General features: G+C 44.5%; 1 protein-coding gene across 1 annotated transcript in view; it reads right to left on the minus strand.

Annotated features, from left to right (window-relative positions):
* Positions 1-736: 736 nt before the first annotated feature.
* Positions 737-21,361, minus strand: part of LOC309554343 (uncharacterized protein) — a 64,391-nt gene continuing 43,766 nt past the window's right edge. The window contains exon 4 of the mRNA XM_082256001.1: positions 737-886. Within this exon, the coding sequence (XP_082112127.1) occupies positions 788-886 (99 nt within the window). The 3' untranslated portion in view covers positions 737-787. The remainder of the gene's footprint in view (positions 887-21,361) is intronic.

Below are 21,361 nucleotides of genomic sequence, written 5' to 3' on the forward strand. Positions count from 1 at the left end.
TAAATCCAAGCCATAGTTAAAAATAAAGGTTTGAATTCATGTACACTTTAATGTGCCTCAATAGTCTCCCTAATGGGACCGCCTTGCACCCCTGGGCCCCCTGGCAGCTGTGTGGGCTACTATGGGTAAAGTTACACCACTGAGTATGTGTAGTTCATTTATTTATGAGACCAGTTATTTAAAGTGTATCTAAACCCAAAAACCCAAAAATATGTAATATATTGCATCTTACCAGTCCTTAGATATGGTCGTTGCATTTATTTTAAATTTTCCTGTTTTTCTAAATTTTTCCCCTTTAATTTCATCTGGTGATCCTTTTTTCTTAGTTTTTGTTTTCATTATTTTTACCTGTATAATCTGCAAATAACACACTTCCTGTCCCTGGCTGGCTATGCACCACTACTGTCTCTATGGAAAGAGCCATGGTTGTCTGCTAAGCTAAACTAATGCAGCTGCCATAGCTGAGATGATCTGTAACACATTGCATTGTTATTCTCAAGTTTAGTTATACTTTGAGCAGAGTGCTATTTAAATTTCATTGTGCAGCATTCTATTACAACAGTAGAGAAGAAAAGGATATAAAAACTTTATTTTTTCAGTGTATCACTAACAATAAATTAATATTAAATATTACATACAATTCAAGAATGCATTTTTAAATAATCCCATTATCCCATTCACAATACATGTTATTTTACACAGTTAATGGAGTTAACCTGACAGAGTATTTGGGAGGCTGTTTTAAAGTGATTGTAGTGTAAAAGTAAATTACACATAAATATGAAAACTAATGATGCCCTCTGTTTTCAGGGTTTTCAAAAAAATATAAAAGATCTTCAATAGCTTTCTCAGCATTGCAGTACGAATATATTGGTTCACATGTGTGCTGAAAGTAAAAAGAAAAATTAATTAGTTCTTGGACAGAAATTTGCAAAGTATTTCAGTCACAATTTTAAATAAATTGTAATATTGTATTTATTAGCATATAGACCAGAGTTTCTCAACCTTTTTACCTTGGAGGAACTCTTGACAAAACGTTTGAGATCTCAGGGAACCCCTGAAATAATGTTTAAATCTACAGCTCATGGAACATTGGCATGATTAGCCAATTTTTTAAATAGCACTGAATACTGGAGTCAGTATTAAAACATACCTATTGAATGTGAAGGAGAAGGGGAGAGATTGGTGCAATCAGAGTGTTAGAACTGCTGCAGTAGTCTATGCATTGGGCAGATGTAGCAGAGGTTGATTTAAATGGGAAAAAGTCCAGTGGAGTTGCTATGCACTTTGATGGCCTGAAGAAGGAGCGCATGCTCCGCAACGCGTCGCCGTTCGATTGCACAGTGTCTCCAGGAAGTGACATCACGGCCCTCCGAACTGCGGACCCACGCTGCCAAACCACCACCGAGCGATCAGCGCGTCCCCTGCCAGGAGATTGCAGCTCATCGTCCACAGCACCAGCTCCGCCATGATCACGGAAGGACCCCCTGGATGAACACTGCCCAAACCCTCCACTCTTTCGAGATGCCTGTTTTTATCATACTCTTGTGAGTAGCACTCTTTTAAATTGTTATTAAAGTACTGCATTGCTACACTTAGGTCGGCGCCCGGTCTTCTCTTTTTCTTCTATTGCATGTGAAACCTGTGATTGCTTGCTTTCCTGCTCAATTCTGGGTTCAGCTTTAGATAAACAGTGTACATGGGGCAGCAGGGTGGGGTACAGGGATTAGGAGGGCACAGTACACAAAGACAGGAGGGCACACTAAATGGGGAAGCAGAGCACATTACATGGAGGACAGCAGGCACAATATATTTGGGGGGGGGGGGGCAGCAGGGCACATCGCAGAGCATTACTTTGGAGCAGAGCACATTATAGGGCACACAACAGGGCACATTACATGGGAGCAGGGCACATTGTGGGACACAAAGCAGAGCACATTATATTGGAGCAGGGCACATTACATGAGAGTAGGGCACATTACAGGGTAACAGGGGACATTACATGAGAGCGTGACACATTACATGGGTGCAGAACACATTACATGGGAAAAGGGCACATTACGTGGGAAAAAGGGGGGGGGAGGGAAAAAGGGAGGAGAAAGGGGAAAAAAAGGAGGAGGTTCCCCCACTATTGATTAGAAATTTGTACAAAAAAGGACCATTTATCACAAAAAACCTTCACGAACATAATAAAATGACAATGTTGCCAGTATTAAAAACTAACATGAGAATAGGCAGCTGCACATGCATTACCCATACACCTCTTCACTCATACATCACATCCAGATTCCACTAATTATTATTGATAATATATGGATAAGTTGGAACATAGGTATACAGCTGGAGTTCTGGGTAAGTACAGCAGCTGTGTACCAGATGTGGTGGAGATTAGTTGAAGTTCAGTCCAGCAAGAGAGAGTTTGGTCAATTGATCGTCCATAGCATGTAACATGTTATTTCAAATGGAGAAGCCCTACTTAAGGGATACTTGTAATAAACACGGTCTGTGAGCGCAGGACAGGAAAATCACACTCACCGCCATCTTTAGTTCCGATATTCCAGCCCCAAAGCAGTCTCTTGCTGAACTGAACTTCAACTAATCTCCACCACACAGCTGCTATACTTACCCATTCCCCTATTGGGGCCACTTATCCATACCCGGCAGAATTCCAGCTGTATACCTATGTTCCAACTTATCCATATATTATCAATAATAATCAGTGGAATCTGGATGTGATGTATGAGTGAGGAGGTGTATAGGTAATGCATGTGCAGCTGCCTATTCTCATGTTTGTTTTTAATACTGGCAACGTTGTCATTTTATTATGTTGGTGAAGGTTTTTTTGTGATAAATGGTCCTTTTTTTGTACAAATTTCTAATCAATAAATAATCTGAATTAATACCCGAGTGTGCATATATGACCTTCTTGTGGGGGAACCTACTCCTTTTTTCCCCTTCCTCCCCCTTCCCCCCCCCCCTTTTTTGCATATTTTATGAGGTCTTGGGACTGTACCAATCTGAACTTAGGATCTTGGTGAAAGGGTATATAGGCTGGGAAACTGTCCAATTGGACAATCCCTAGTTATGGTTGTGGGTGAGTCTGTGTGGTAACTCTGTGAATTTGCACATTACATGGGAGCAGGGAACATTACATGCAAACTGGGCACACTACATAGGAGCAGCACACCTTGCTTGGAAACAGGACACATCATGGGGCACACAGCAATAAAAAAAAATGGCACACAGCAGGGCACATTACATGGGACAGGGCACACAGCAGGGTACATTACATGGGAGCAGGGCACATTACATGGGAACAGGGCACATTTACATAGAGACAAGGCACACTGAGAGGGAACAGGTCACATTACATAAGGACAGGACACATTACATGGTAACAGGGCACATTACATGGGAGCAAAGCACATTACATGGGTCTAGAGCACATTATGGTGAACGCAGCAGGCCACATTACAGTAGCAGGAGATTCCTTCATATGCATAGCAACTCAGGGAAGTGGCTGTGATAAGTCCTCTTGTGGCATGCTGTTCCCCATCGGCCCCTCCCCCTTCCAGTCCATCCCAGATAATGTCACATTCAAGCACATGGGATGGGCAGGAGGGGAGGTGGGCAGGAGGGGCTAGTGGGAACAGTGTGCCACAATCAGCACTATAACAGCATCTTCCCTGTGTAGCTCTGCATGTGTCGGCAGAGAAGATGCAATCTCCCCATCAACTGCCTGTGACTGATAGACAGATTGAACCTTTGGGACATCCGCGGAACCCTGGTTGAGAAACCCTGATATAGACACACACATAAACACACACACAGACAGATAGACAGGCAGATAGATTGATAGATCAATAGATAGATAATATATATATATACAGTATCTCACAAAAGTTAGTAAACCTCTCTCATTTTTGTCAATATTTTATTCTATTTTTTCATGTGAGAACACTGAAGAAATAACACTTTGCTACAATGTAAAGTAGTGAGTGCACAGCTTGTATAACAGTGTAATTTTGCTGTCCCCTCAAAATAACTCAATACACAGCCATTAATGTCTAAGCTGGCAACAAAAATGAGTACACCCCTAAGTGAAAATGTCCAAATTGGGCCCAAATTGTCAATATTTTGTCTGGCCACCATTATTTTCCAGCACTGCCTTAACCCTCTTGGGCATGGAGTTCACCAGAGCTTCACATGTTGCCACTGGAGTCCTATTCTACTCCTCAATGACAACATCACGGAGCTGGTGGATGTTAGAGACCTTGCGCTCCTCCACCTTCCGTTTGAGGATGCCCCACAGATGCTCAATAGGGTTTAGGTCTGGAGACATGCTTGGCCAGTCCATCACATTTACCCTCAGATTCTTTAGCAAGGCAGTGGTCATCTTGGAGGACTGTAGCTCCCCAGTGCCAGCAGTACTCATGCAGCCCAGACCATGACACTCCCACCACCATGCTTGACTATAGGCAAGACACACTTGTCTTTGTACTCCTCACCTGGTTGCTGCCACACACGATTGACACCATCTTAACCAAATAAGTTCATCTTGGTCTCATCAGATCACAGGACATGGTTCCAGTAATCAGTGCCGTAGATAATTTTTTGTTCTGGGGGGGGGGGGGGGGGTCAGCATCAGGTACCAAGTAAAAGTCTTTTTAAGTAACATAACTTGCACCAAAATACATAAAGTTTGGAAAAAGGAAACACTATGTATTGCCCATGGTAAGTAAGCACATCTTTAATTCTATTTTCTCACATACTCTTGAAAATTAAATTTTACATTTTTTCTTCATCCAGTTTTTATGACGTGGCCCAGCAACAGAAAATGCAATGCATGAGGACATTAACAAAAAAAAAAATATCTACCAAAGCTACAATGACTTGCCCAGTTTCTATTTTCTTATTAGCAAGCTCATCCTAGCAACTTCCAAAGTTGTCATTGGTTCCAAGCAGTGAACTTGATAGGAGTGCTAATCCATTTAGCCTGGCCTGATAAGATTCTATAAGATGAGATTCGATAAGATGGGGCCCTTAGCACCTGCTCAGTAAGGATGGCTATTACCCAATTAAACTGTGCAAACTGAACAGATACAAAGTGAGTGTGCTTCTGCCTACCTTCCTCAAGATGGTGCCCTTTGCCCCTGGCTCAGTAGGGTTGGTTATTGTGGTGACAGAGCACCATTTTGTGTTAGGCAGTGTAATTACTGACTTTTTTTTTTAACCTTTAGAGAAAAAAAAAAGGGAATGCCCTGCCAGTACCATCCACAGGATGGTGCACTGTAATAGCCAACTTTACTGGGCATATGCAAAGGGCACCATCGTATGGAAGGAAGCAGCAAAGCACACACTGATTTTTTTGTTAAACAGGCATACAGGACACCGCAGAGTCCATACATACAGAAAAAGAGAAGATACTTAGAATGCAGTACACCCACACAACAGTATCACAACAGCAATGGAGGACTCAGCCCAGCCTTGGTCGATGTCATTATGGACCTGTTCACATGTAGTGATTTGGGATCATGGGCTGGCAGTATCCCCGTGATTCTGCCTGCAATTCCAAATCACACTGCAAAGCTGGCAAAATGCATCACGTATGTTTGTGTTCCATTCATTTTTAGTGGCACCAAAACATGGTGTGGTTTTGGATCCTTGTGTGATAAATCGCTCAACAATCACAGCAAAACCACACCACATTTTGGTGTCACCAAAAATGAATAGAACACAAACACACGTGCTGCGTTTTGCCAGCATTGCCGTGCGATTTGGATTGGAATCTAGGTGTGGCAGCGGGCAGAATGACAGGGATATTCTGCCCACAATCCCATATTGCTGACATGTGAACAGTCAGGGCCTAACAGGCTAACACAACAGAAATTATAGAAGACTCAGTACCCAGCACCTCAATCAACAAACTTTGCCAGCAGTTTCCACAATCTCAGATACCTAGTTATAGTATGAATCAATGACAGGAAGAAATTCTGCACTGCACTTTTAGCCTGAGGAGCACACAAGGGAAAGAGACACACACACACATACAAAATCCAAAATTTGAAACTGAGCTTGGAAAAACATCATTATTAAAACCATAACTAATTAGTGATATAAGCAGCGACTCTGCTCTGCTGTGAGATAATTAACACAGATACATTCAAATATGTAACAGAAGAGCCACGCAAAAATAAAGTGATAATAAAAATAATGTGATATTAATAATAATAATAATAATAATAATGTATGCGATGCATACTAGCACATTATGCCAATAACTTTCAGGGAAAACATTTTTTGTGGTTTACTACCACTTTAAGCTAAGACCAGTAGGCCTAGCATTGAATGGAAAGGGTCAACAACTTCCTCAGCAGGACTACAATGTAGCAGGCTAGCAGCATAGATTTATACAGGGATTAATAACCTTCAGAGCAGCATTCAAATGTAATAGCACAGCACTCCATACAGCTAAGAGTAAATCCTAGAATGTTCCCACTGTTATGTGAATGTGCAGATAGCACACACATATGGAGAGACAAAACGTTAAAAGACAGAAAAAAGTGGGGCTTTACGGGCCAATGGGAGGAGAAGGATCACACCAAAACCAATATATATAAAAATAAATTTTATTTAATTTACAAATAAAAAACATGGGCAATAAAGCGCATGTTAGCACAGAAAAAAATAATACGTAGAAAGAAAAAGTGTGTATAAAACCAAACATCTAAATAGAATCAGAAAGGTAGAAATACATCCCCATAAGGGAAAGCCAGCAGCCTGTATAATTAGATGATATGTAGGTCTCAGATGGAGCACGGTCAATGAAGGTCCACAGCAAGCCGACGCGTTTCGCTCAAGGCTTCCTCAGGGCCAGAGAGACCATAACAGACCGGTATTTCCTTTTGTGACACAGGAGGTGGCAGACTTTGGCAGGACGCAAATCAAAAATAGCGGTATACTTAGTAATCATATGTAACATCTGAAGCTCATATCTATTCTCATATTGTGTGTAGACATGTATCCATCTCCCTATTCCAAGCCGAGACACCGCTTGAAATATTCAAGTGGGTGGTATCTCCTCACAGCCAAATAAGGGGGAAACCACGGCTACAGAGGGTCCAAAAGTCAGGTCTCTAGAGGCAGCACTTCACATATTCAATTTATCCTCAATGACCAATCGAAAAGACCAGAGGAGATAGTTTTTGTTAAAGATAGATATGTCAAACAATTACAGCCTATATGCAGTATATAACTTGCCCCAGACAACATCACAGCATCCTATATTGGGAAAAAAGGGGGGATACCAACATGTACCAGGCCAGCAGTAGACCTTGCATATATCCCGCGCTGTCGAGCCTGCCTGGCATGGGGAGAGAGAGCCTGTTCATTTGTAGGTCTCCTTCCTTTTTTTCAGAGCCAATCTTTGTCATAAAATAGATAACACAAGAGCAAAAAAATAAAAAATCCATCCTGCCCACTGTTTTTATATTCAGAATGGCAGGATTGGCTTTTGAAAGGGATCATCAACCTTAGACCTATTTTACACTCTAACGTTGAGACTGAGGTATGCATTGCAAGCATGAAAAAAGGAGGATAAAAAGAGGTATTATGAAAGAGTTTATAAAAGAACAGAAGAAAAAAACTGAACCCCAACTGTTCTAGCAGCTCTGAACTTGATCCATGGTTGAAGTTCAGATCTAGAACACAGCACACAGAGAGAGACACACCTGGTGGTTCTTAGTGACCTGTCCTCCTGGAGTTAAGGTTAAGGTCCAGACTCCAGCACAGCCCAGCACAGCACAGCAGCACTTCAGAGAAAATTGAGATGATCCTTCCACGTGGTCTTGGCAAGCAAGCAGGCAGGCTCAGCTGAGCTAACAGAACTCAGACTCAGGCTCAGACAGCTCCTTCCCCAAGCGACAGCCAAAGGCAGGAAGTGGCAGCTCGAAGAGAGGAGGAGCCGAGCATATGTGTCAGTGGGCAGTATAGGTGGTGCCTGCTCCCTGCCACTCTGCTCTCAGTGCGGCTGTCCTCCTGGAAGCTTCTGTAACTGGCTGGACAAGTCAAGATATGTCTCTGGAGTCTCAGTCCTGACTAGAGAGGAGGTGTGGAGGCAGAGCAGACAGATGAGAGCACTGTCAGCCACAGTCTCCCTTATCTTAACCCAAGCCTACAGCCCGGGTGATGCTCCAGGTGGTCAGGTCAATGGATTAGTGCCGAAGGTGCGACGTATGGTCTGAGCACTGTCAGGCTGACCCCCCACCCCCTCAACCTCTGCAGCAATGCTGGCAGCACTCATACATCTATTTCCCAAAGACAACTTCTGGATATGAAACTGAGCATGTGCACTCCACTTCTTGTTCACCATGGCGAGGCCTGTTCTGAGTGGAACCTGTCCTGTTAAACCGCTATATGGTTTTGGCCACCGTACTGCAGCTCAGTTTCAGGGTCTTGGCAATCTTCTTATAGCCTAGGCCATCTTTATGTAGAGCAACAATTCTTTTTTCAGATCTTTTAGAGAGTTCTATGCCATGAGGTGCCATGTTGAACTTCCAGTAACTAGTATGAGAGAAAGAGAGCGATCACACCAAATTTAACACACCTTCTCCCCATTCAAACCTGAGACCTTGTAAACACTAACGAGTCACATGACACCGGGGAGGGAAAATGGCTAATTGGGCCCAATTTGGACATTTTCACTTAGGGGTGTACTCACTTTTGTTGCCAGCGGTTTAAACATAATTGGCTGTGTGTTGAGTTATTTTGAGGGGACAGCAATTTTACACTGTTATACAAGCTGTACATTCACTACTTTACATTGTAGCAAAGTGTCATTTCTGTTGTTACATGAAAAGATATAATAAAATATTTACAAAAATGTAAGGGGTGTACTCACTTTTGTGAGATCCTGTGTATGTATATATATATATATATATATATATATATTGGGACTAGTGATGAGCGAAAGACCCCCCTGTTCGATTCGCACCAGAACACCGCGAACAGGGGAAAAGTTTGTTCGAACAAACAAACTCCATCGAAGTCTATGGTACTCGAAGGTCAAAATCCTAATTTTAAAGGCTTAAATGCAAGTTACTGCCCAACTAAATTGTATGGGGGTCCGGGTACTGACCTGGGGAACATGTAGCAATGCAAAAATAATTTTTTAAAACAATAGTTTTTAAAGGAGCAGTGATTTACTGATTTTAATTATGCTTAAAGTGAAACAATGAAATTGAAAAATTCCTTTAAATATCATGCCTGGGGGGTCCCCTAATGTGCTTGTAAAGTAGCTCATCTGAACGATGTATGTAGCCTGCTGCAGCCATACTGACATTTGTAAAGAAAAAACATGTCATATACAAATATACATACAAAATTTCATATTGCATGTACTTGTCATACAGGTGCAGAAAAATTGATCCTTTGGTGTTGGTGGTGCCTGAACACCGTAACCCCTCCAAGTTACTCTTGCTGGGCGCAGGAACGGGCCCTGCTGGTAAAAATTGCATACAAATTTGAAATCGCATGTACTTGTCATACAGGTGCAGAAAAATTGGGCCTTGGTTGGTGGTGCCGGAACACCGCAACCTGTCGCAGTTACTCTTGCTGGGCATAGGAATGGGCCCTGCTGGTAAAAATTCTATACAAATTTGAAATTGCATGAATTTGTCATACAGGTGCAGAAAAATTGGGCTTTTGGTGTTGGTGGTGCCTGAACACTGTAACCCCTCACAGTTACTCTTGCTGGGCGCAAGAACGGACCCTGCTGATAAAAAATTCCATACAAATTTGAAATCGCATGTACTTGTCATACAGCTGCAGAAAAATTGGGCCTTGGTTGTTGGTGGTGCCTTAACACCGCACCCCCTCACAGTTACTCTTGCTGGGCTCAGGAACGGGCCAGTCTGGTAAAAATTCCATACGAATTTGAAATCGATTCTCGGTCTTTTGGCTAAGATCAAGTGTAGTATCTGTTCTTATCAGTGATCTAGTAGTTGCTGGGCACAGGGACAGGCTCTGCCGTTAAAAATTAGATACGAAAATTGAAATCACATGAACGTGTCATACAGGTGCAGAAAAATTGGGCTTTGGTTGTTGGTGGTGCCTGAACACCGCAACCCCTCGCAGTTACACTTACTGGGCGCAGGAACAGGACCTACTGTTAAGAATTCCATACAAATTTAAAATTGCACGTACTTGACACAGAGGTGCAGAAAATGTGAGCCTTGGTTGTTGGTGGTGCCTGAACAACGTAACCAATCACAGTTTCTCTTGCTGGGCACAGGGACAGGCCCTGCCATTAGAAATTAGATACAAAATTGAAATCACATGAACTTGTCATACGGGTGCAGAAAAATTGGGCCTTGGTTGTTGGTGATGCCTGAACACCGCAAACCCTCACAGTTACTCTTGCCGGGCACAGGGACAGGCTCTGCCCTTAGAAATTAGATACAAAACTGAAATCGCACGAACTTGTCATACAGGTGCAGAAAAATTGGGCCTTGGTTGTTGGTGGTGCCTGAACACCACAACCCCTCGCAGTTACTCTTGCTGGGTGCAGGAACGGGCACTGCTGCTAAAAATTGCATACAAATTTGAAATCACATGTACTTGTCATACAGGTGCAGAAAAATTAGGCCTTTGCTGTTGGTGGTGCCTGAACACCGTAAACCCTCACAGTTACTCTTGCTGGGTGCAGGGCACAGGGACAGGGCCTGCTGTTAAAAATAATATACGAAATTTAAATTGTATGCACCTGTCATACAAGTGCAGAGAAATTAGGCCTTGGGTGTTGGTGGTGACCTAAACCAAAAACATTGTTGGAAGCAAGCAGAATCCAGATTGAGGAATAGGATAGGCAGCATATGCAGTCTTCAAGGGACGGCAGACCCCTAGCAAATTCAATCAGTTACATCAGCATCAGGGGCTTGATAGCTGCTGTTGATCCAGGACTGATTCATTTTGATAAGTCAGCTGGTCAACAGAGTGTGTGGACAGACACACTCTTTTGTCCGTCACAAAACCTCCAGCAGCACTGAATGTCTGTTCACAAAGTATGCTGGAAGCAGGACAGGCCAGTAGCTCCATTGCATATTGAGAAAGTTCTGGCCAGTGGTCCATCCTCAAGACCCAGTAACCCAGTGAATGCTCAGTTGGAAAGGTCTCCAAGTCTGCTCTTGCCCCTAGATAATCATGCACCATATGATGGAGACACTGCTGATGGTTGCTTAAACCTAACAGCCCTGGTTGCTGAGGACAAAAGAACTGTTTAAAGGCATCGATCAGCCGGCCGCCTTCTCCACCGCTCTTCCTTTGGCTGAACGATGCCTCAGAAACACGTCCAGAGAATGTTAACCTCCCAGTGTCTGGAAAGGTGTTACACAAGTTTTTCTTCAAGGCGTCCTCAAGATGTTTTATTCTCTGCTCCCTCTGTGAAGGCAGGATGAGCTCTACAACTTTACCCTTGTAACGTGGATCAAGAAGGGTTGCCAACCAGTAATTATCCCTCTCCTTGATAGCACAAATCCTTTGGTCCTTTCGCAGACTTTGCAGAATCAGGGAGCCCATGCAACGTAAGCTTGAGGAGGCATGAGCTTCTGAGTCCTCTATGTCAGTGGTCCTCAACCCTGGCCTACAGGGCCCACTAACAGGCCAGATTTGCAAGATAACTGAAATACACCCCAGGTGATATCATTTGCTGCTCAGTGATTGCAGTACTCTAGTCTGCATCTCCCCAAGGTAATACTTAAAATCTGGCCTGTTAGTGGGCCTTGAGGACCGGAGTTGAGGACCACTGATCTATGTCAATAAGGATGACATTGTCAGGAGCTACCTCTCCCCAACAATATACAACTCCTGGGGTTTCTGGGGAATGAAAACCATCCCTTGAAGACTGCTGTATACTATCCTTTACATCCATGCTGCCACAATCCTCTTCCTCCTCTTCCAATTCCTCCTGTGTGTTTTGTGTCCCTGCAGGAATGATGTCTGCATAATGGGTGCCTTGTGAGGAAAGGAAGTCCTCCTTTTCCAACCTCTGTTCTGCCTCAAGTGCCCTGTCCATGATTCCACGAAGCGTGTGCTCCAGCAGGTAGACTAGAGGGATAGTGTCACTGTGTAATGTTCCGGTACCTTTGGTACCCTAAATTACACTTTCCACAAGTGTATGCGCCCTACCATTTACTTTTGGAAAGGTGCGCATACACCTTTAAGACTGGAGCTGTCATCACTTATCTGGATGCTAACCTTGCTTGAAGCTTCCATGCTTGCAAGCTTACTTCGCTGACGGAACCTCGCTGCGCTGATCCCTGTATCCCGCTACTGGATCATCCGCCTCTCCTGAACCACCCTTCGGCTGTATCGCTAATAGTGCTAAGTACCCCGCAGGGGAATTCTCTATAAACTTATACTAAGCTTACACTATCTAGCTCTGCATAGTAGAGACTGTTTATCACATCTGCATAAACTAGATTGCTAGCTCTTGAGACTACTGCTACTTTTCTGCACTGGGTTGATCTCTTTTGTATGTCCACCTGCTATTCTATCATCTGCTATCATACAACATTGCTAAACCTTCCTGCATCCATCTGCTACTGTCTCACCTTCAAGTGTCTATCACCTACCACCTCCACTCAACCTATCCCTCAACCTTCATCATTGTGTTACCACATGCATAAAGTCACTCTAAGAACCAGCTTGCTAATTGTGTGTATTTACTGGCTGAAATAAGACCTTCCACACATGATGAGTCATTGAGGTTGGGAATGGTATCTCAGCATATCTCTTACATGGCTACTGACGTGGAACTATTTCTGCAGCTGAAAATCCACACCATATAAAAACGCAGGAGCGTTACACACTGATGCATGTATCGTCCCGGCTCACCATCCTTGTGGCCTCCTAAAATGGTGACAGGACGGTGAATGCATCCTTTATGAAAAGCCACTGGCGTGGCGAAATAAAGCCAAGCTCCCCTAAGCCTGTCCTTGTGCCATACTCACACAGGTACTCATTGATGGCCCTCTGCAGCATTGCCAATGTTGAGTTCCACCTGGTGGGCATGTCACAAATGAGGCGGTTGGCGGGCAGGTTGAATTTCCATTGAATGTCAGATAGCCGAGTACTGGCATTTTATGAAATGGCCACATACTTTTCTTGCCTGCCTCAGGAGATCTTGTAAGCCCGGGTATCTGTTCAAGAAACACTGCACCACCAAATTCAGGACATGTGCCAAGCATGGAACATGTGTCAAGTGTCAACTGTTAAGGGCGGAGAGAAGGTTAGTGTCATTGTCGCATACAACCATTCCTGGCTAGAGCTGTCATGGTGCCAACCCTCTCTGAGCCTGCCCCTGCAGAGCTGACAGAATCCTTGCCCCAGTGTGACTCCTATCCCTTAGACAGACCAACTGAAGCACTGCATGGCATCTTTTAGCCTGACTGTTTGCATTGCCCCTTTGAACGCTTAGGGAGCACTGCTGCTTTAGAGGACAATTCAGCAGAAGAGGACATAGAGGAAAAAGAAGAGGAGGAGGAGGTGGAGTAGCCAGATGTGGCAGAACCAGCACCAGCTGTTTGGAGGCGTGGTGGCAAAACAAACTCCAGCACTGAACCCTGTCCTGCATTCTTCCCAGCTGCCAGCAGAGTTACCCAGTGCGCCGTGAAGGAAATGAAACGTCCCTGTCCATGCCTGCTGGACCAAGAGTCAGCAGTAATGTAAACCTCCCAGCTGACTGCTCTGTCCAACAAGGCCAAAACACTACCTTCCACATGATGGTAGAGAGCTGAAGTGGCCTTATGTGAAAAGAAATGTCTTTTTGAAACCACTGTGATACAACACATTCCACAAATTCACAAAAGGGAGCAGAGTCTACCAGATGAAAAGGCAGCAATTGTAGTGCTAGCAATTTGGCCACACTAGCATTAAGACACTGAGCATGTGGATGGCTGGGACAGTATTTTTTTCTACGGTTAAAAAACTGGGGTAGTGAAATTGGCCTGCTGGTGAAATCAAGCGGTGGTGTACTGCTAGCAGATTGGGTGCAAGTATTTGTGGCACTCATTGCTATACCATCTTCCCTCTCAATGCAGGTTTTTGAGAAGACATGAGGTATAGTAGGGTTAGAGATCCCAGATGAGGAGCACGGTGAAGTTTGCTTGTTTTTATCTTGTGGCTCTTTCAGGTGCTGTTGCCAATGGACTGCATGGCAGGTCGTCATATGTCTTGTCAAGCATGTGGTGCCCAAGCGGCTAGTGTTCTGGCCATGCTTGATCTGCTTCAGACAGATATTGCAAACAGCAACACTGCGGTCTACTGCACATGTGTTGAAAAAAGCCCACACTAATGAACTTTTGGAAGTCTGCGGGGAGTTTGCAGCACCCTGCAACTGTGGAGCTCTGTGGTGTGATGAAATAGGTTGGCTGCTCCTATGGCGGCCCCTGGAGCACATCCTGCCTCGTTGGAGTTGTGCTAACTCATCCTCCTCCCCCTCACTTTCCTCCTCTATTCTCTCAGGCACCCAAGTACAGTCAGTGACCTCATCATCCCCTCCCTCCTCATCACTTGAGCAACTTGGCAGTATGCTGCATTCAAATTGAATATTTCATAAATGTATCATAAAATGATGATAAACTGTGCAAAATAGTGCAAATCCATGTAAGCAAATATAACTGTGCAACGTATTGCAAATTCATATAAGCAAAGTGCTGTGCATAAAAAGAACCGTGAATAAAGACAATATTCAAATGAATGCCAAATAATCCATATAAAGCGCTGAATGTGAAAAGATATGTGAATCAATTATATATAAAATAATATGACAATATCAATAATATAAAAAATGCCAAAATCTGTATGGAAGTGCTGGTAGTGTAAATAAATAAATATAAAAGTTCATAAATAGGGTTGAGCGGACACCTAGATGTCCGTGTTCGACGGGTTCGGCCGAACTTTAAAAAAAAGTCCGGGTCCGTGTCCCGGACTTTTACCGAACTTTTCCCGGACACCGAACCCCATTGAAGTCAATGGGGACCCGAACTTTAAGGCACTAAAATGGCTCTAAAACACCAAAGGAAAGGGCTAGAGTGCTGCAAATGGCAGCAAAACGTAATTAAGAGCATGGCAAGTGCTCTGCAAACAAATGTGGATAGGGAAATAACTTAAAACAACAAAAAAAAACAGAAAAATAAAACAATGTTCTTCTTCATCTCTGAAGGACGAGGCCCATATGGAGTAGGAGGGAGGTTGAGGTGGTGGTGGATGTGGCGGTGACATAGGCGTGCGCACAGGGTGTGCTGGGTGTGCCTGGGCACACCCTAATCACCTAGGGCACATAGCATTGCCAGTGAGGAGATGGGAAAGATCTCCCTGGGACCTGCTCTGCTCTATTTCTCCTTGCCTACAGGTACATGGCCCCGATACATTACTCTCCCTGCTGGCAAACACATGCATGTGTATTTCAACTTTGGGGTGCACACCTTAATGCAATAGGCTGCGCACACCTATGGGCGGTGTAGGTGGAAGCGGCGGTGGAGGAGGACCAGGGCCGGATTAACAGCATCATGGGCTTGGTGCTGAGGATTTTGAAGGGCCTTAAGGGCCGTGCCTTGCCATGCACCCAGAGGAGGAAGGGTGCAGCCATGCATGCCTAATTCAACATGGGATGCTGTCTCTGAAGCCCATAAACACATCCATGCATCGCCAACTGTCCCTCCTTGTCCGGCCTTCACGCTGTGTGGGGAGGTTCTGAGGGTGCTGCCTGGGGAAGCGAGCATAGAAGCCAGACTTCTGTGTTTACAAGTGACAGAAGAGCGGTAACAGTGAATATGGCCAACCCGGGGCCTATATAAAAGGTAGGGGCCTGGAGCTGCAGCTCCAATAGCCCCTACATTAATCTGGCCCTGAGGAGGAGGACGAGGTAGCCAACACTGCTTCTTTTCAAAAATTTTAAATGAGGGTACACCCCAAAAGAGTGAGAAAGAGCAAAAATGGAACAATGGGTGGGTAAGGTCGGTATCCATTGCTATTCTGCATAAGGTACGGAAAAGTCCCGTGGGATCCATGCCTGGTTCATTTTAATGAACGTGAGCTTGTCCACATTGTCTCTGGACAGGCGGCTGCGCTTGTCTGTTATAACGCCCCCAGCCGTGCTAAATACCCGTTCAGATAATACACTGGCTGCAGGGCACGCCAGCACCTCCAAGGCGTAAAGGGCAAGCTCAGGCCATGTGCCCAATTTGGAGACCCAGAAGTTGAAGGGGGCAGACCCGTCATTCACTACATGTAGGCGTGTGCACACATACTGCTCCACCATGTTGGTAAAATGCTGCCTCCTGCTAAGACGTTCCATCTGAGCTGCTGGTGCTGCTGTTTGTTGTGGCGTGCTGACAAAGCTTTTCCACATTTCGGCCATGCTAACCCTGCCTTCTGAGGTGCTGGCGGTGCCCTGGTTGCGTTGGCGACCTCCTCCTCCTCCTCCTCTGCCTTGTGCTTCCACTGTGGCCCCGCTGTCAGATGGGAATGCCAGCAGCATGGCGTCTACCAGCGTGCGCTTGTACTCGCGCATCTTGCGATCGCGCTCCAGTGAGTGAATTAAGGACGGTACGTTGTCCTTGTAACGGGGATCCAGCAGCGTGGCCACCCAGTAATCAGCACAAGTTAGAATGTGGGCAACTCGGCGGTCGTTGTGGAGACACTGCAGCATGTAATCGCTCATGTGTGCCAGGCTGCCCAGAGGCGACGAAAGGCTGTCCTCTGTGGGAGGTGTATCGTCCGTGTCCTCTGTATCCCCCCAGCCACGCACCAGTGATGGCCATGAGCTGGCCTGGGTGCCACCCTGCTGTGAACATGGTTCCATCTCCTCCTCCAGCTCCTCCTCCTCCTCATCCTCCTCATCCTCCAGAACTGTGCCCCTGCTGGACAATTGTGTCCCTGGCGTTTGTGTGTGCAGGAACCCACCCTCGGAGCCCCTTGCGAATGACTGCCCTGAAAGCCTTTGAAATGTTACCTCTTCATCCTCCTCCTCCTCCTCCTCATCCTGTGCCACATCCTCTTCCATCATCGCCCAAATTGTTTTTTCAAGGAGGCATAGAAGTGGGATAGTTAAGCTGAGAATGGCGTCATTGCCACTGGCCATGTTGGTGGAGTACCCAAAACAGCGCAACAAGGCACAATATATGCAAATGTCAAATATGCAAACTATGCCTCAATTTAATGTTTTTTACACCAAAAGGGTGTGTATTGAATAGCGGAATAGGATAAAAAACTGTGTATCTCACACGTACAAACACAGACTAGGCCCGATTAAATTTTTTCCTACCCTAAAGGGAGGATGAGGAAGAGGAGTATGGAACATGCAGCACCCTCAAATCTTCAGAAGTATGAGATGAACCCCAAAAACTTGGAAAGGTGGATCTCTCTCACACGTACCAACACAGACTATCCCCCAATTTAACTGATCCCCAAAGGTTTTTGATTAAATAGCGGAATAGAAAATATGATCCAAAAAAAGTGTATGTATATCACACGTACACAACCACACTAGGCCCCAATTACTATTGTTTGTACCCCTAAAAGGCTAGATGAGGAGTAGGGGGGGTATGGAACAGGCAGCACCCTCAAACCTTCAGAAGTATGAGATGAACCCCAACAACTTGGAAAGGTGGATCTCTCTCACACGTACCAACACAGACTATCCCCCAATTTAACTGATCCCCAAAGGTTTTTGATTAAATAGCGGAATAGAAAATATGATCCAAAAAAAGTGTATGTATATCACACGTACACAACCACACTAGGCCCCAATTACTATTGTTTGTACCCCTAAAAGGCTAGGAGTAGGGGGAGTATGGAACAGGCAGCACCCTCAAACCTTCAGAAGTATGAGATGAACCCCAACAACTTGGAAAGGTGGATCTCTCTCACACGTACCAACACAGACTATCCCCCAATTTAACTGATCCCCAAAGGTTTTTGATTAAATAGCGGAATAGAAAATATGATCCAAAAAAAGTGTATGTATATCACACGTACACAACCACACTAGGCCCCAATTACTATTGTTTGTACCCCTAAAAGGCTAGATGAGGAGTAGGGGGAGTATGGAACAGGCAGCACCCTCAAACCTTCAGAAGTATGAGATGAACCCCAACAACTTGGAAAGGTGGATCTCTCTCACACGTACCAACACAGACTATCCCCCAATTTAACTGATCCCCAAAGGTTTTTGATTAAATAGCGGAATAGAAAATATGATCCAAAAAAAGTGTATGTATATCACACGTACACAACCACACTAGGCCCCAATTACTATTGTTTGTACCCCTAAAAGGCTAGATGAGGAGTAGGGGGGGTATGGAACAGGCAGCACCCTCAAACCTTCAGAAGTATGAGATGAACCCCAACAACTTGGAAAGGTGGATCTCTCTCACACGTACCAACACAGACTATCCCCCAATTTAACTGATCCCCAAAGGTTTTTGATTAAATAGCGGAATAGAAAATATGATCCAAAAAAAGTGTATGTATATCACACGTACACAACCACACTAGGCCCCAATTACTATTGTTTGTACCCCTAAAAGGCTAGATGAGGAGTAGGGGGGGTATGGAACAGGCAGCACCCTCAAATCTTCAGAAGTATGAGATGAACCCCAAAAACTTGGAAAGGTGGATCTCTCTCACACGTACCAACACAGACTATCCCCCAATTTAACTGATCCCCAAAGGTTTTTGATTAAATAGCGGAATAGAAAATATGATCCAAAAAAAGTGTATGTATATCACACGTACACAACCACACTAGGCCCCAATTACTATTGTTTGTACCCCTAAAAGGCTAGATGAGGAGTAGGGGGGGTATGGAACAGGCAGCACCCTCAAACCTTCAGAAGTATGAGATGAACCCCAACAACTTGGAAAGGTGGATCTCTCTCACACGTACCAACACAGACTATCCCCCAATTTAACTGATCCCCAAAGGTTTTTGATTAAATAGCGGAATAGAAAATATGATCCAAAAAAAGTGTATGTATATCACACGTACACAACCACACTAGGCCCCAATTACTATTGTTTGTACCCCTAAAAGGCTAGATGAGGAGTAGGGGGGGTATGGAACAGGCAGCACCCTCAAACCTTCAGAAGTATGAGATGAACCCCAACAACTTGGAAAGGTGGATCTCTCTCACACGTACCAACACAGACTATCCCCCAATTTAACTGATCCCCAAAGGTTTTTGATTAAATAGCGGAATAGAAAATATGATCCAAAAAAAGTGTATGTATATCACACGTACACAACCACACTAGGCCCCAATTACTATTGTTTGTACCCCTAAAAGGCTAGATGAGGAGTAGGGGGGGTATGGAACAGGCAGCACCCTCAAATCTTCAGAAGTATGAGATGAACCCCAAAAACTTGGAAAGGTGGATCTCTCTCACACGTACCAACACAGACTATCCCCCAATTTAACTGATCCCCAAAGGTTTTTGATTAAATAGCGGAATAGAAAATATGATCCAAAAAAAGTGTATGTATATCACACGTACACAACCACACTAGGCCCCAATTACTATTGTTTGTACCCCTAAAAGACTAGATGAGGAGTAGGGGGAGTATGGAACAGGCAGCACCCTCAAACCTTCAGAAGTATGAGATGAACCCCAACAACTTGGAAAGGTGGATCTCTCTCACACGTACCAACACAGACTATCCCCCAATTTAACTGATCCCCAAAGGTTTTTGATTAAATAGCGGAATAGAAAATATGATCCAAAAAAAGTGTATGTATATCACACGTACACAACCACACTAGGCCCCAATTACTATTGTTTGTACCCCTAAAAGGCTAGATGAGGAGTAGGGGGGGTATGGAACAGGCAGCACCCTCAAACCTTCAGAAGTATGAGATGAACCCCAACAACTTGGAAAGGTGGATCTCTCTCACACGTACCAACACAGACTATCCCCCAATTTAACTGATCCCCAAAGGTTTTTGATTAAATAGCGGAATAGAAAATATGATCCAAAAAAAGTGTATGTATATCACACGTACACAACCACACTAGGCCCCAATTACTATTGTTTGTACCCCTAAAAGGCTAGGAGTAGGGGGAGTATGGAACAGGCAGCACCCTCAAACCTTCAGAAGTATGAGATGAACCCCAACAACTTGGAAAGGTGGATCTCTCTCACACGTACCAACACAGACTATCCCCCAATTTAACTGATCCCCAAAGGTTTTTGATTAAATAGCGGAATAGAAAATATGATCCAAAAAAAGTGTATGTATATCACACGTACACAACCACACTAGGCCCCAATTACTATTGTTTGTACCCCTAAAAGGCTAGATGAGGAGTAGGGGGAGTATGGAACAGGCAGCACCCTCAAATCTTCAGAAGTATGAGATTGTGTTCACTGTACCCCACAAAGATTGAGTTCACTGCACCCCACAATGATTGTGTTCACTGCACCCCACAAAGATTGTGTTCACTGCACCTCACAAAGATTGTGTTCACTGTACCCCCCAAAGATTGTGTTCACTGCACCCCACAAAGATTCTGTTCACTGTACCCCACAAAGATTGTGTTCACTGCACCCTAAAAGGATGTTGTTCACTGCACCCCACAAAGATTGTGTTCACTGCACCCTAAAAGGATGTTGTTCACTGCACCCCAAAAAGATTGTGTTCACTGTACCCCCCCAAAGATTGTGTTCACTGCACCCCACAAAGATTGTGTTCACTGCACCCCAAAAAGATTGTGTTCACTGTACCCCCCAAAGATTGTGTTCACTGCACCCCAAAAAGATTGTGTTCACTGTACCCCCCAAAGATTGTGTTCACTGCACCCCACAAAGATTCTGTTCACTGTACCCCACAAAGATTGTGTTCACTGCACCCCAAAAAGATTGTGTTCACTGTACCCCCCCAAAGATTGTGTTCACTGCACCCCACAAAGATTCTGTTCACTGCACCCCACAAAGGATTTTGTTCACTGCACCCCAAAAAGATTGTGTTCACTGCACCCCAAAAAGGATTTTGATCACTGCACCCCAAAAAGGATGTTGTTCACTGCACCCCAAAAATGATTTTGTTCACTCCACCCCAAAAAGATTGTGTTCACTGCACCCCACAAAGATTGTGTTCACTGCACCCCAAAAAGATTGTGTTCACTGTACCCCCCAAAGATTGTGTTCACTGCACCCCACAAAGATTCTGACCACTGTACCCCACAAAGATTGTGTTCACTGCACCCCAAAAAGATTGTGTTCACTGCACCCCAAAAAGGATGTTGTTCACTGCACCCCAAAAAGGATGTTGTTCACTCCACCCCAAAAAGATTGTGTTCACTG

Source organism: Pelophylax lessonae, assembly GCF_965119305.1.
Source record: "Pelophylax lessonae genome assembly, chromosome: 4".
Taxonomy (NCBI): Eukaryota; Metazoa; Chordata; class Amphibia; order Anura; family Ranidae; genus Pelophylax; species Pelophylax lessonae.